General features: G+C 58.2%; 2 protein-coding genes across 4 annotated transcripts; one reads left to right on the forward strand and one right to left on the reverse strand.

Annotated features, from left to right (window-relative positions):
- Positions 1 to 1,409: 1,409 nt before the first annotated feature.
- On the reverse strand, positions 1,410 to 9,790 carry PSMA5 (proteasome 20S subunit alpha 5). The gene is made up of 9 exons (XM_015885076.3): positions 9,657 to 9,790; positions 8,217 to 8,283; positions 7,258 to 7,384; positions 6,313 to 6,380; positions 5,716 to 5,823; positions 5,561 to 5,619; positions 4,812 to 4,914; positions 3,648 to 3,734; positions 1,410 to 1,673 (listed from the first exon to the last, which is right to left on the reverse strand). The coding sequence occupies exons 1-9, from the start codon at positions 9,683 to 9,685 to the stop codon at positions 1,596 to 1,598; spliced, it is 726 nt and encodes a 241-aa protein (XP_015740562.1). The 5' UTR covers positions 9,686 to 9,790; the 3' UTR covers positions 1,410 to 1,595.
- A 312-nt stretch (positions 9,791 to 10,102) lies between these two features.
- On the forward strand, positions 10,103 to 13,841 carry SYPL2 (synaptophysin like 2). 3 transcript variants are annotated; one of them, XM_085527326.1, is made up of 6 exons: positions 10,103 to 10,213; positions 10,894 to 10,965; positions 11,984 to 12,108; positions 12,505 to 12,706; positions 12,786 to 12,977; positions 13,522 to 13,841. In XM_085527326.1, exons 1-6 carry the CDS (start codon positions 10,124 to 10,126, stop codon positions 13,651 to 13,653), a joined length of 813 nt encoding a protein of 270 aa, XP_085383452.1. In that variant the 5' UTR covers positions 10,103 to 10,123; the 3' UTR covers positions 13,654 to 13,841. The 3 variants fall into 3 exon arrangements, with proteins under 3 accessions (XP_085383452.1, XP_085383451.1, XP_015740583.1); XM_085527325.1 differs by having other exon boundaries at positions 10,109 to 10,315; XM_015885097.3 differs by lacking the exon at positions 10,103 to 10,213 and adding an exon at positions 10,618 to 10,779.
- Positions 13,842 to 14,561: the final 720 nt, after the last annotated feature.

Raw genomic sequence — 14,561 nt, forward strand, 5'->3', positions numbered from 1 at the left:
CACAGCCATTCTCCTCTCGCTATTGGCTCGCTGTGCTAGTCCGATGGGTGAGAGCCCGCCCCCCTCATCCGGCCCATGGGCTCAGATCCACCTAACGACAGCACGCTGATTGGCTGAGAGCGGGGGGGCGGCAGAGCGATTTTTTGATTGGTCGAGGCGACAGGTAGCAGGGCGAGGGGGGGGCACGAGGAGTGGGGTTGGGGCACAGAGTGTAGTTATGGGGTACAGGGCGTGGTTATAGGGGATAGAGCGTGGTTATGGGGTATAGAGCGTGGTTATGGGGTATAGAGCGTGGTTGTGGGGTATAGAGTATGGTTATGGGGTACAGGGCATGGTTATGGGGTATAGAGCATGGTTATGGGGTATAGAGTGTGGTTATGGGGTATAGAGCGTGGTTATGGGGTATAGAGTATGGTTATGGGGTACAGGGCATGGTTATGGGGTATAGAGCGTGGTTATGGGGTATAGAGCGTGGTTATGGGGTATAGAGTATGGTTATGGGGTACAGGGCATGGTTATGGGGTACAGAGCGTGGTTATGGGGTATAGAGCGTGGTTATGGGGTACAGGGCATGGTTGTGGGGTACAGAGCGTGGTTATGGGGTATAGAGCATGGTTATGGGGTGTAGAGCGTGGCTATGGGGTGTAGAGCATGGTTATGGGGTACAGAGTGTGGTTATGGGGTATAGACTCTGGTTATGGGGTACAGGGCATGGTTATGGGGTACAGAGCATTGTTATGGGGTACGGCTTGTTTGGGGGAATAAGTTGTGGGTTTGGGTACAGACATGGTGGGTTTGGGGCCATAAATGGTGGGTTTGGGGGCATAACCCCAGTATGGGGCACCAGTGGGACATCCAGCTCCCAGTCTGGGGACACAGTGCCCAACTTGGAGCTGGTTTGGGGTCCCAATGGCCAATTTGGGGGCAAAACTCGCAGTTTTAGGGCAGAACTGCAGCTCTGGGGACACACAGAGGCCCTAAAGGAGCCCCCCAAGGGGAAGCTGCCCCATATCTCCATAGGGACAGCCCTTAACCCCCCCAGCTGCAGTGCCGTGCCCCGGAGCAGGGCACAAAGCACCATTCTATAGCATAGAACAGCTGGAAGAATCAGCTTTTTGTTCTATGGGGACACAAACAGGGCGAGGAGCAGCACAGCAGGGAATGGGGCAACAGCCCGAGCCTGGCACAGGGGTGTGATCTTAAAGGACAAAGTCCAGGGGCACCTGCAGGGCTGGGCACGGCCCATGTATGGCATAGGCTGCCATGGGGCTGCCATGGGGCTGAATGGAGCCTGTGTCCTCCACGAGAGGGAGACATGGGTTGAGGGAGCCATGGGTTGCAGCCCTGCTGTGCTGTGCTGTCCTCACCTGCTCCGTGTTAACCCCCCCCCCTTAGCACAGAGCCCAGCACAGAGTAACAAAATGATTTATTATCGCTTCCTCTTTGTCGGGATCCGTTTATGTACAGACTGTAAATAAAAAAACCACCTTTGGGAGCCTTGTGAGATGCTGCTGGAAACCAAGCGGCAGGTAGTGGGAGGAACTGAGTCAGTTCGCTTTGATCGGGGCAGTGAGCCTTAGGAGCCCGTGTCCCTTTCAGATGTCCTTGATGACCTCCTCCAGCTCCTCCTTTGTGTACATGTGGAACTTCATGCCCGGCTCTATGGTGGCGAGCTGAAAGACAAGGAGCAAAGGGTTAAACGTGCCCACGTATGTCGAGTGCCAGCGTGGAACACAGAGCAGCACAGACACAGCAGCTGTTCCTTCCCTGCTGCCTGATCTGCCAGCACAGCAGGATCAGTGCAGCCCGTACCGCGCTCTTTGATTCCCTAAAATAGCAGCTGGCTGCAGAAATAGCTTTGAATTGACTCAGTCTCCTCATAGTAGCAGCAGCAGGGAATGGATTTGGGGACAGCTCAGGCCTTTCCCCAGCAGGACGATGTAATAAAGGAGCTCCTCGTGCTGCAGCTCCACCTCCAGTATCTGCAGGCTCCTGCTCAATGGGGATGTGCCTTGGAACCTGCTGTACAACAGGACGGGGTGGAGGCAGCACAGAGCTGGGCACAGCGCCCTGCACAGGCAGCTGGGACGCATCACTAGGACATGAGGGCTGCACAGCAGCAGTGCTGCCAAAGGAATGCATGCAGGGCTCCCACCAAGCACTGCTGGAGCTCCCAGGGATGCACAGATAACCCAGCACTGTGATGGCAGCTGGAGCACCCCGTGTGTGTGCTGCAGGGAGTGATGTGTGCCCTCAGCCAGCACAGTGTGAATGACCAGATCCTATGGGGCTGAGCTATGGGGCACAATGGGACCTCCACTGCAGGTATCCCAAACCACACCAACCACAGCTCCACCAAACCAATCCCTTGCAGCCTTTGCAAGGAATCACTCATATAAAAGCATAACACCGCTTCAGGCTCCATTGCTGCCCATGGGTTCAGCTCTCCATCACCACGTTCCCAATGCCCCCTTTGCTGCTAAGTGGGAAAAACCCCCATACAGGAAAGAGGGAATCAAAAGCAAAGCCCTGCACAAAGCTGGAAAGCAAAGCGGTTCTGTGAGTGAATGATCCCCAAGCAGAAGGGCGACTTGAGTCAATGGTGACCTTTTAATCCTCAGCACATTCCTCCCATGCTTAACCCCGATGTGATTCCTCCATAGGTTCAGAGCCCTGCCAAGCACAGTTAAGCCCTGTCAAATGGGGACGTGCCATAAGGATACTGTACATGCAGCTCCTTCGCACTGTACAGCATTGCCTGTAAGGAGCTGTGAGGCTGCTCAGGAATGAGCAATGTGTGCAATGGGAGGCAGAACGCAGCCTGGCATCATTGTGTGGGGTGCACGGCTCCTTCCCCCTCCAATGAAGGCAGTTAAAGCTCATCAGCAGAGCCTCCAGCAGCAGTTAATAAAGACAAAGGGGTGCACGCTTAAAGGCTGTTTGGGAAATGGAATCCTGGTGTTTGGAGGACAGCAATGGGAGAACAGCAGGAGCAGAGTCAGAACGACGTGATTCTCAAAGGTCTGGCATCTCCGAGCCTGCCAGAAATAGAAGCAAACTCTATCTGCCAGCCCTGCTCATCATCTGCCCGTTATCACGAAGGAGCTGGAAAGGTTCTGTTGGCTTTTATGTGAACTATCGCTACCTGAGCAGCACATTAGGGCCCAGCGATGGAGGCTGTGGGGACACCACACCTGGCTCACACTGAGCCCTATGAGAGCTGCAGCCTGCAGCAGCACATTCATCCCTGGAGGCTTCACCTCTCCAGCCCTCCTGCCCAAGGGATTTTTGGCCACCATCCCGGCCTGAATATAGCAAGTCCGGGAGCTGTATAATTTTCATTCCTTCTAATATTACGAGTAGCAGGGGAGAAAAAGAATGGCTGAACACAGGGGAAGAAACACTAATCCTGCTGGCACGGCAGCTGGTTCTGTCCGTGTAAGGGCAGGAGGGGCTGTGCTCCCCCCTGACATGCAGCCCATGGCCCTGCAGCTCAGAACTGCTTGCACCAGCACTGCTGGGGCAGCCCAGCACACAGACCAGGCTGCAGGATCCAGAAACCCAAAGCAAGTTCCCAACACTCCCCAGTCCACACTTCCAAGCCCTAAGACTGTCCCTGCTCACACTGCTAATAGAGCCCCAATTACCTCAATGTTGGTTGCGTTCAGTTTCTCCTCCATAACTTGCTTCAGGATGACGAGGGAAGACTTGATGGCTTCTTTCAGCGTCATGGACTGTAAAACAAACCACGTGCTCACTGCGCTGCTGTACCCAAAGCCAGCATCCGTTGTGTCAGCCCTTTAACTCCCACAGCACGCTGCTCTCCCTGCTTCTTCCCTTTAATCCCTTAAGCTGCCGCTGGCAGTCAATTCAAAAGCTTATCAAGCGATCTACTGTATCAACAAGAGATCAAAGCGCAGCGTTTGGGAAGGACCATTTCAAGGATGGCGACTTTCTGCTTCTCTATCCCTTCTGCTCAAGCTGAAGAGCTGTTAACTGGGCACACAAACCTTCCTGGCAGGAGCAGGGCATGAAGGTCTGCCCCCCTTCACCAGCTCCTGCCTATCAAGCAGCTCCCCCCCCAACAAGCTGAGCTCCCAGCAGAAGCCTTTGTGCTTTAATAACATAAATCCCTGCATGAGGGGAGCCCGAGCCAGGAGGCTGCACAGCATTGGGATGGATGAGAGCTGTGTGTGCATTGAGTGCAATGGGAAGATGGTGAACGAGCCACAGAACGCAGAACTCCGGCAATTCTGCTGCTTAATTAGATTATGGAGGCTTAGGCTGGAAGTCTTCAAGGCAATCAACAGCATCAATTACGCTTTTCATTATAGTGTTTGATTTCCTTTGACACGAAGCAGGCAGCTCCCCTCCCACAGAGAGAAGAAAGTGGTTATTGAATATCAGATAGGATGAGGACTGGCAGAACAAAAGCTGTTAGCTCCACAGCTCTGAGCTGCACACCCAGAACAATGCCACATGCTCTGGTTCCTTATGCTTTGGGCTGCAGCCATCCCCAGCCCCGATGCTGCCTGGCCGTGCCCATGCAGCAGCATTTATTTATAGAGAGCTTCCTGACATGGACTCAATTACCTGCTGCAGGCACAGCCTGGCACGCTGCACGCCGGGCTCGTGTTCCACAGGGCAGCATGAGCAGACACTGCCCACCGAGAGGCTGCAGCTCTCCTCACGCAGAGCTCCTCCACCTCGTATCTCATCACTGGAGCAGCTGCCAAGGCCTGAGCCCAGCCTGGCAGCCTCCGCTCCAGCACACTGCCCTAAGTCAGAAGTCAGCTCAGCGCTGCCTTTACCTTATGGTACACCTCCTGCAGTGAGCTCTGCGCTCCCTCCGAGGCAGATCCGATGGCTCTGGCATCGCACTGCACGAACGTACCCGAGGGGTCCATGTGAAACCTGCACGGAGCAGAGACAAACCACATCCTGCACCACAGCACCGGGGCTTCTCCCTTACAGACCCACAGCCACAACGCACACCCAGTGCCCCCAGAGCAGTGCACCCCAAAACTGCCCTCCATGCTGATAGAACATTTCTCCCCCTTGCTGTTTTCTTTAATAAAATCAGCAGGTTTTCACCACCGCTCCTGGGAGGGAGACCAAGGGGAGGCTTTTTTGGGCCCACCTCCAGCAGAGGCTGCTGTTTGAAGCAGCAGTTCAGGTTTCAAGCACTCCGCCTCCCCATGGAATGTTACAGACGGCTGCAGATATTATGTTACCGTGGCTCTGTTACTCCTTTAGGGAAAGGTAGGAATAAACTCAGGACGAGGAGAGCTTGAACACCTCCCTCCTGCCCAGGAAACCACACGTAGAAAAGCAAAGGGTTCACTAAAGGCACAGCATTCCCTTCAATCCTGAACGAGCAGCCTGCCACCAAGCTGCCCTTGTTTGGCAGGGAAGGCTTAAATGCATTACCAAACATGTCGGGTGCAGAATGGGATAAACCCTAAGGGTTTGGCTTATGGAAAACCACAGGATCAAGTCATCAAAAAGCCTTTAGAGATGTTTCACTTGGAGGTTCTGTCTCCTCCAGAACAGAACTTACAGCTGAGGTCCCTTCTCATCAACTCCTCCAAAAAGCAGCGCGACACCAAATGGACGAGACTGCAATAGAAAGTATCCAGCAGGTCAGGCAGGGCTGAGGGCAGAGCCAAAGGGACATGGGAGGCTCCTGGGGCAGCCCAGCCCATCGTTACACACCATTGCACCAGGGTCTGCATCCTCCTCCCCGAACTGCAGCGCCAGGTTGGACACAGCCTGCGTCACGCTCTCCACGGTCATGGTTTCATTGTAAGTGAACCAGTGATTCTGCAGGAAAACGAGGCTTCAGGTTATTGCTCTGCTCCCCAGAGATGACGGTGCTGGATCGTTCACATGCTGCTCTGCAGCAACGCCCCACTGAGAGCTTTGTCCCAGCCCCTCCTGATAGACAACACATATAGAGAGTGAGGTGCTCAGCCGCAGGATGGAAGCACTAAAGGCAGCCAGAGTGAGCTGAGAAGTAGAGGAAGGGTCCCCCAGAACAGCTGGGCACATCTGGGCCTTGGGGGTGCCAAGGAGGAAGGCAAAGGCAGAGCACTCTGTCCTCACACTCGTGGTACCCACTGAAGGGATGGGACAAGGCATAGAATCCCCACCATGGAAAAGGGAGCCGTATAGAAGGCTGCATCTATCTGCTCTGCAGGAAGCTGCACACAGCCCTCCCACCCCCATCAGCTCCTCTGCTCTAACCATCATCCCACACCAGAGACGCCCCCCAGCACTAACACTGCTGTATTGAGACATGTCAGGTCCTACCTGAGTCTCCACTCTTGCTTTATCAATCAAAGTCTTGGCATCAGCTATTAAGCCACTCATGGCACACCCTGAAAGCAGAGAGAGAAACCACGAGTCATTTCATCAGCGATCTGCAACCTGCTCTCCCATAGACTTCCCACCGCCCACAGTGCACACAGCAGGGCCCTGTGTGGGAGCAGCCAGCAGCACGTTGCAGAGCATGGGGTGGAATAGGTGTGGGTACAGAGCAAGGCAGTGCTTCCCATCAACGCCCATGCAGGGCTGGACACGCAGCCAAAGGGCAGATGCACCACCAGGGTTACTTCCCACCCACCCCAGATGTGAATCAGTTCAGGGAGACACAACTGAGGCTCTTCCAAGAGAAGCCGTGGGATGGGGAATGCATCCCTCCTGCTGTGGGCTTCAGGAGCTGCTCCCTGCTCTAAGGGCTGCCCCACTAGCAGCCAGCAAGGGGAAAGCAGACCCTGCAGGAGCTCCTAAGCACCGTGATCCATCTCCTGAGCAATGTGGGTATTTCAGAGGCCTCCTGCTCTTCACACTGACATATTTGGTAACAAGAACATTGTAGGCCCCCTCGGTGCAGGAGCAGGGGTACAGGCACCAGTGCTCTGGGAGAACCTGGCCTCGAATCAAGCCTTTACATTGCAGTAATTCCCCGCCCTCCCAGATCTAATTTTGGGCTGAGCTTTCATCAGGGAGGTCACAGAAGGTGGGGGAGCTTCAGCTGCCTCTTCCTACTCCTGGAACTATGTCCTGCTGGCCAGCAGCCTGGAAAACCAGCGAGCAGGACCTGGTGCCCATTGGGAGAGCTGAGCATTCCCACTTGGATTGAGCTGGCAGCAGGAAAGGCTTGTTCTGAAACCCACAGGGACAGCACTTTATTGTATGCATTTACAACAATTGGATGGATGTCCTGGGAGGGAGCAGAAGCACATTTCTCCTTACCTATATGGGAATCTATTTCTACAATCTTCTCAATGCTGCTGGGTTCCATGAGAGGGGAGGTGATCCTCTTCTCCACAGCCAGACACACACCCTCCGAGGTCTGGATGCCAATGGCTGTAGAGCCCAGCTGAAAACAACCACAGTCACCACCTCCATTCCAAACAGGGCCCAGCTGTGACGCTGAGCATAGCTGTACAATGCTCATGCCAGCCCATGCTATTTGTAGGCACGTTGTTTTGGAGACAGACGCTTCAGGACAGAAACTTGTCCAGCCTGATGTGCCAAAGTGAAAGCATTACGAGTGGCACCGGGCAGACATGAAGGTGAACCCAATGGATCAGAATCCAGCAGCTCCAGTTCTCAGGAGCAAAGAAACAAGAACACTCAACGGTTGAGAACACTTCAAGGCTCAGAGAGGCCATACAGCTCTGCAGCTCATAAAGCACAGCATTCCTTTGCTGTTTGAGGAGCACTTATGGACATAAATCACACAGTGCACGTGGTGGCAGCTCCTGCAGCCAGTCAGGCTGTGCAAGCACTCAGCACCTCTGGCTTCAAAATGAGCTTTTCTAATGTTGGGACTAGAACTTCAGGGCTGGGTTTGCTTTGTGGGTTAATGTTCTAAGCTGCAGCGGCCACTGATGCTTCCAGTGACACAAAGCAGATGAGTGGAGCTGCAGGAGGAGCCGCTGGGTGGAAGGAATTGAGTGCTGGATCACAGCTCCTGCACTGCAAATTGAATATAAAAGAGCTGCTGGCAGGAGCAGCACATATTGGGCAAGCAGTGCCCTCCTGCTCAGCATTGCATTGCTCTGGGACGTTGGCCAAACCCTGTTTCACTGCAGAGCAAGAGCAGAGCATGACAAAGAAGAACCTGGCTGGCTTTTCTCTGACCAAACGCACTTTGAGCTCATTTAACATCACAGCGTAACAGCCAGATGGTGTCGTGTTGACGGTACCTTAATGGCCTCGATGGCATATTCCACCTGGAACAGCCTCCCCTCCGGAGAGAAAGTGTTCACACCCCTGTAAGAACAGAGATGGCATGAAAAGCAAATGGAGGCCGACAGGAAATCAAGCTGACAAAGGACACAGGAGGGATTCAAGCCCCTCACCCCAGCGATGTTGAGCTGGGGATGAAGAAGCAAACAGCATTGAGCTGGAGGGACGGTTGTTCTCATTGCACAATAAGGACGTGGATACAGACCCCATGCAGCAAACCCTCCAGCACTGGGAGGCAAAGACTTCAATAGCAGATAACACAGGACCCCCAGGGCCATTCCCAGCACCCAAAAGTTGCTGACACCGAGAGCTCCATCCCCACACATTAACCCCACACTGGGCTTTATACAGCCCGCCGTCCCACAGCTGGGCAGGCCCCATAGGGTCACAGGGGCCCCCATAGGGTCACAGGGCCCCCACAGGGATACAGGGGCCATAGGGTCACAGGACCCCATAGGGACACAGGGGCCCCATAGGGACACAAAGGTCCCATAGGGATACAGGGCCCCATAGGGACACAGAGGTCCCATAGGCTCACAGGGCCCCATAGGGACACAAAGGTCCCATAGGCTCACAGGGCCCCATAGGGATACAGGGCCCCATAGGGTCACAGGGCCCCCATAGGGACACAGGAGCCCCATAGGGACACAGGCCCAATAGGGATACAGAGCCCCATAGGGACACAGGGACCCCATAGGGTCACAGGGCCCTATAGGGTCACAGGGCCCCATAGGGATACAGGGCCCCATAGGGATACAGGGCCCCATAGGGATACAGGGCTCCACAGGGATACAGTGGCCCATAGGGACACAGGGCCCCATAGGGTCAAAGGACCCCATAGAGATACAGGGCCCCATAGGGATACAGGGCCCCATAGGGATACAGGGCTCCACAGGGATACAGGGCCCTCATAGGGACACAAAGCCCCATAGGGTCACAGGGCCCCATAGGGTCACAGGGCCCCCATAGGGATACAGTGGCCCATAGGGATATAGGGGCCCATAGGGTCAAAGGACCCCATAGAGATACAGGGCCCCATAGGGATACAGGGCCCCACAGGGATACAGGGCCCTCATAGGGACACAAAGCCCCATAGAGATACAGGGCCCCATAGGGATACAGAGGCCCATAGGGATACAGGGCCCCATAGGGACACAGGGGCCCATAGGGTCAAAGGACCCCATAGAGACACAGGGACCCCATAGGGATATAGGGCCCCTATAGGCTCACAGCCCCCATAGGGTTGCATTGCTCGTTCCCTATAGGCCTCGGGCCGTGCAGCACCTCAAGGCCCCATCCATGTCCCGTGCCCTGTGAGCAGGCCCGTGACTCAGCCGCAGGCCGCGAGAGGCGAAGCGAGCCTCATAAGGGCCGTGATAGGGAAGGAGGGCACTCACCGATCGTACTCGGAGCGTGTGAGGAACATGGCGGCGGCGGGACGGCGCGGGGCGGAGCGGGGGACGAGCGGCGGCAGCGGAACCGGAGCCGCTCTGCCCTCGCCGGGTGCGCATCCACTTCCGGTCGACGCCTCACTACGTCACTTCCCCCCGCGCCGTCAGCCGATTGGCGGATGGAGGCAGGATGGCGGCCAATAGGAAGGAGAGGGAGGCGGGATCGGCGGGGAGGAGACACAGCGGGGGGCGGGGCTACAGGAAAGGGGGCGTGGTTAACCCGCATTGTGGGCGTGGTCTGATAGAGGTGGGCGTGGTCTGAGGGATACGAACGGTGTCTAAGGGAGATGGGCGTGGTCTGTGGAGAGTGGGCGTGGCCTATGAAAATGGGCGTGGTCTAAGAAAATGGGCGTGGTCTAAGGGATGTGTGTAGTTTAAGAGGTGGGCGTGGCCTATGGAAATGGGCGTGGTCTATGAAAAGTGGGCGTGGCCACGCGGTGCCGGGCTCGGGGCAGCCCGTGGGTGGGTCGGTGGTCGCGGGTCCCGGTTTGTGCCGGTGTTCGGTGGGTACCGCCCCGCTCCGGGCACATCCAGCCCCGTGTGGGGCTGAGACCCCCGTGTGGGGCCGCCCCTCCTCCATCCTTCCGCTTCCTCCCCGCTGCTCGGTACCACGCGGTCGGGGGGATCCCCCGGTTCCGTGCGGGGCGGGGGGTGTGCACGGCGTTACCGGGGGGGGGGCAGGGAGCGGGAGCGGGGGGAGTCGGTGCTGCACAGGGGTCCTGTATGGGGACCGGGATGGATGGATGGATGGATGGAGGGATGGACGGACGGACGGACGTTCGGCGGTCCCGGTGTGTGCGGGGGGCGGGGTTGGTCCCGCTGTTGGCGGTGGGGTTGGGGGCGGTCCGGTGCCGCCCCGTGCTCGGTGGTCGCGGGGGGGGGTGGGGGCGGTCCGGGCTGTGCCCGCCCGGGGGCGCTGGGGCTGCGGGTGGCGGAGCGGGGGCGGCTGTGAGAGCGGAGCGGCGGGCGGAGGAGGAGGCGGCGGCTGCAGCCCCCGACGGCCCCGACGGCCGCGGCCATGGCGGAGTCCGGAGCCCCCGCGGGCGGCGACAAAACGCCCCGGCTCCAGGTACGGCCCCGCCGCCCCCCCCTGCCCCCCGCTGCCCCCTTCCCCTGGTGCCCCCTTCCCCCGGTGCCCCCTTCCCCCGGTTCCCCCGTTGACGCCGCTCTGTCCGTTCTGCAGGACCGGGTCCTGGCCGGGATGCGCTGGGGCCGCCTCCAGGAGCCGCTGGGCTTCGTCAAGGTGCTGGAATGGGTGAGTGCCGCCCGCAGCCCCCCGGGACCCCCGGCTCTTTGCCTCCCCCCCCTCCGTTATTGGGGTACCCCGTGCTTGTCCCACAGCCCACACAGGGACCTCGCAGCCCCCCCTGCCCACCCGCACCCATCCTGGATGTGGGTGGGGGGATCCCACGGGGGCTCCTGGGGGGGTTCAGGTGTGGGGGCTCTTGGTCACTCCGCTTTGGCCTCCCCGGTGACCTTGAGCAGGTGGCAGCGCCCGGCTGAGCCCGGGGGAGCAATGACAGGGGGACCTGTGGGGTGTGTGGGGATGGGGGGTGGTACAGCAATGAGTGGGGGAGGATGGGGGGCAGCGAAGTCAGGAGGGAACGTGTGGGGCACGGGGGGGGCAATGCGCGGCCCCCTGCATGTCCCCAGTGCTATGAATGGCGCCAGGATTGGGTTTCAGGGCTGCGGGGACGGCGGCATTTCAGCGGCACCAGGAGCAGCGAAGGGAAACTGAGGCACGAGTGGGGCTGGGGGCAATGGGGCAATGGGGATCTCCTGCATGGAGCTGTGGGGCCAAGGGGGGCTCAGCCTCACACTGTGACCCCCCAGCACCGGGCAGCGCTGTGGGATCAGGCCCTGAGTGCAGCCTGGAATGAGAAGCGAGAGAACCCATAGAGAGCAATGGGAGCCACGCTGCAGTGGGACGGCTGGCAACACTCCTGGTTCCACGAGGGAACACCCACAGGAGCCCCATGGCGCTGGGTGGGTTCCCCATGGCACTAAGTGCAGCCACCCCCTATGGGGACACAGGGACAAAGCAGCGTCCCACAGCACGGCCACCCTTGGGGCTGTGCCTATAATTAGAGGGGCTGAGCAGGGCTCCCCCCCGGTGCCCCACGGCCCCGTTTCCCTGCACGGAGCTGGCTCACAGGGCTGACAGCTGCGGGGTGGCATCGCGCCCTGCACGGCCGTGACTCAGCGCTGGGTTTGTATGTGGGGCTGTGGGGTCTCTGAGCTGATCTCTGTGCTCCCCCCCCCCCCCCCTGTAGCTCTTTGCCATCTTTGCCTTCGGGGCGTGCGGTTCTTTCAGCGGTGAGAGCGGGGCCACGGTGAAATGCAGCGGTGAAAGCAAAGAGATGAGCGCCATCTCCGTGCAGTTCGGGTACCCCTTCAGGTGAGGGGGGGGGGGGCAACACGGGACCCCCCCACACACTGTGGTCATGTATGGACATGGATGGGGCTGGGTGGGATGTGGGGTTAATGGGGTCAGTATCCCCAGTAGGGTGTGAGGATGGGATGGGATGGGATGGGATGGGATGGGATGGGATGGGATGGGATGGGATGGGATGGGATGGGATGGGATGGGATGGGGGGGCACCGTGGGGTGGATGTGGGGCTTTATGCACCCTATGGGTGCCGGTTGCTGCATCACATGGGGTATTTAGGCACAACTATGGGGCTGCCCCCCAGCACCGGGGTCCCCCATGGATCCCCTGAGCAGCCCCATCCCCTCTGCTCTCTGGATACCACAGCCCCCCCATATTGCCCCCATTGCCCCCATTGCCCCCAGGTTGTACCAGGTCCCCTTTGAGATGCCGGAGTGTGATGGTGAATCGGAGCCGCGCACGTTGCACCTGGTGGGCGACTTCTCAGCCCCGGCCGAGTTCTTTGTGACCCTGGGGGTCTTCTCCTTCCTCTACACCATGGCAGCTCTGGTGCTCTACCTGCGCTTTCATTCCCTATATGCCGACATCAAGAAGCTCCCGTTCACGGTAAGGGCCGGGCAATGGGGTGTTGTAGGAGCAGCTCCCGCCCCATAGAGCAGCGCTGAGCCCAGCCCCACATCCACAGGACTTCTGCGTCACCGTCTGCTTCGCCTTCTTCTGGCTGGTGGCGGCAGCAGCGTGGGGCAAAGGGCTGAGCGACGTCAAGGCAGCAACCAGACCCTCCAGCCTCATCGCGGCCATGAGCGTGTGCCAGGGCCAGGACGTGGTGTGCAACGCTGGTGCAACGCCGGCCATGGGGCTGGCCAATATCTCTGTGGTGAGTGTGCAAAGAGGGGGGAGCTGGGGGGGGGGCTGTGTATGTGTGCACACATGGCTTGGGTATGTGTGCACATATGGGTGTGTGAATGCATATGGAGCTGCATGCATGTGGGGGTATGTGTGTGCATGTGGCCATGGGCACCCTGCCCCATATAGAGGGGATTATAGGGGGGAATATGGCTGTGTGTGCACAGGTATGGGTGTGCACACATGGCTTGTGCGTGCATATGTGTGCACACATGGGTTGTACATACATATGTGTGCACACATGGCTTGTGTGTACATATGTGTGCACACATGGGCTGTACATGCATATGTGTGCACACCTGGGCTGTACATGCATGTATATGTGTGCACACCTGGGCTGTACATGCATGCCCATGTAGGCATGTTTGCACGCACACGTGTGCACAGCTGTGTTGCATGCACATGCACAGGGGGTGTCTGTGTGCACACATGGCAGCAGGCATTGCACACAGGGGGTGGTTTATAAGGGGGGGGGGCTGCATGGTGCCCCATGGTTCCCCCCCCATCTCTTACAGCTCTTTGGCTTCATCAATTTCCTGCTGTGGGCCGGGAACTGCTGGTTTGTGTTCAAGGAGACGACGTGGCACACGCAGGCTGAGCCCCACGGAGACAGCGCGGCCGAGCAGGGCGCCATCGACAAGCAGTAGCACCCATGGGTGGGGGGGGGGCACCCACCTGCACCCACACACACACACACCCTCCATCCCTGGGGGCCTCGCGCCGGCCGCAGCCTGGGGGTGGGGGTGGGGGATGTGGGGCTGTGCTGTATTGAGGGGTCCCCACTGCTGTATTGAGGGGTCCCTGTGTGCGGAGCTGGATAAAGGTCCTGGGAAGATGGGTGTCATGTGTGTGTGTGATGGGGGGGGCTGTGCCCTATAGGGTGGGTGGCTCTGGGGACCCCCATAGGGGGGGGTTGGTATTGGGTGTCATTCCTATGGGGGGTGGGGGGTATATATGGCACTGTGTGCCCTAGCTACCCCATATAGGGCTGTGTGTGAACATGGGTGACTCTATATAGAGGCATGTATGGCCATGGACACCCTGCCCCATATAGAGCTGTGTATGGCCATGGGTGCCCTGCCCCATATAGAGCTGTGTATGGCCATGGGTGCCCTGCCCCATATAGAGCTGTGTATGGCCATGGGTGCCCTGCCCCATATAGAGCTGTGTATGGCCATGGACACCCTGCCCCATATAGAGCTGTGTATGGCCATGTGCGTCCTGACCCATATAGGGGTGTATGTGACCATGGGTGCCTCTATATAGAGGCATGTATGGCTATGGACACCCTGCCCCATATAGAGCTGTGTATGGCCATAGGTGCCCTGTCCCATATAGGGGTGTATGTGACTATGGGTGCTCTGCCCCATATAGAGCTGTGTATGGCCGTGGGTGCCATACCCCATACAGAGCTGTGTATGGCTGTGGGTGCCATACCCCATATAGAGCTGTGTATGGCCATGGGTGCCATACCCCATACAGAGCTGTGTATGGCCATGGGTGCCATACCCCATATAGAGCTGTGTATGGCCGTGGGTGCCATACCCCATACAGA

Source organism: Coturnix japonica, chromosome 38 (genome assembly GCF_054131305.1).
Source record: "Coturnix japonica strain WE chromosome 38, WE-NBRP24, whole genome shotgun sequence".
Taxonomy (NCBI): domain Eukaryota; kingdom Metazoa; phylum Chordata; class Aves; order Galliformes; family Phasianidae; genus Coturnix; species Coturnix japonica.

Bases quoted from the DNA above. Each gene is read 5' to 3' on its own strand.
- PSMA5 (XM_015885076.3), bottom strand. From the start codon at position 9,685: ATGTTCCTCACACGCTCCGAGTACGATCG. The intron at 8,284-9,656 runs GTGAGTGCCCTC...CTGTTCTTACAG, and splicing joins ACACGCTCCGAGTACGATCG to GGGTGTGAACACTTTCTCTC. The intron at 1,674-3,647 runs GTAATTGGGGCT...CTTGTCTTTCAG, and splicing joins TGAACGCAACCAACATTGAG to CTCGCCACCATAGAGCCGGG.
- SYPL2 (XM_085527325.1), top strand. From the start codon at position 10,124: ATGAAAAGTGGGCGTGGCCACGCGGTGCCGGGCTCGGGGCAGCCCGTG. The intron at 10,966-11,983 runs GTGAGTGCCGCC...CCCCCCCTGTAG, and splicing joins TCGTCAAGGTGCTGGAATGG to CTCTTTGCCATCTTTGCCTT. The intron at 12,109-12,504 runs GTGAGGGGGGGG...CATTGCCCCCAG, and splicing joins CAGTTCGGGTACCCCTTCAG to GTTGTACCAGGTCCCCTTTG.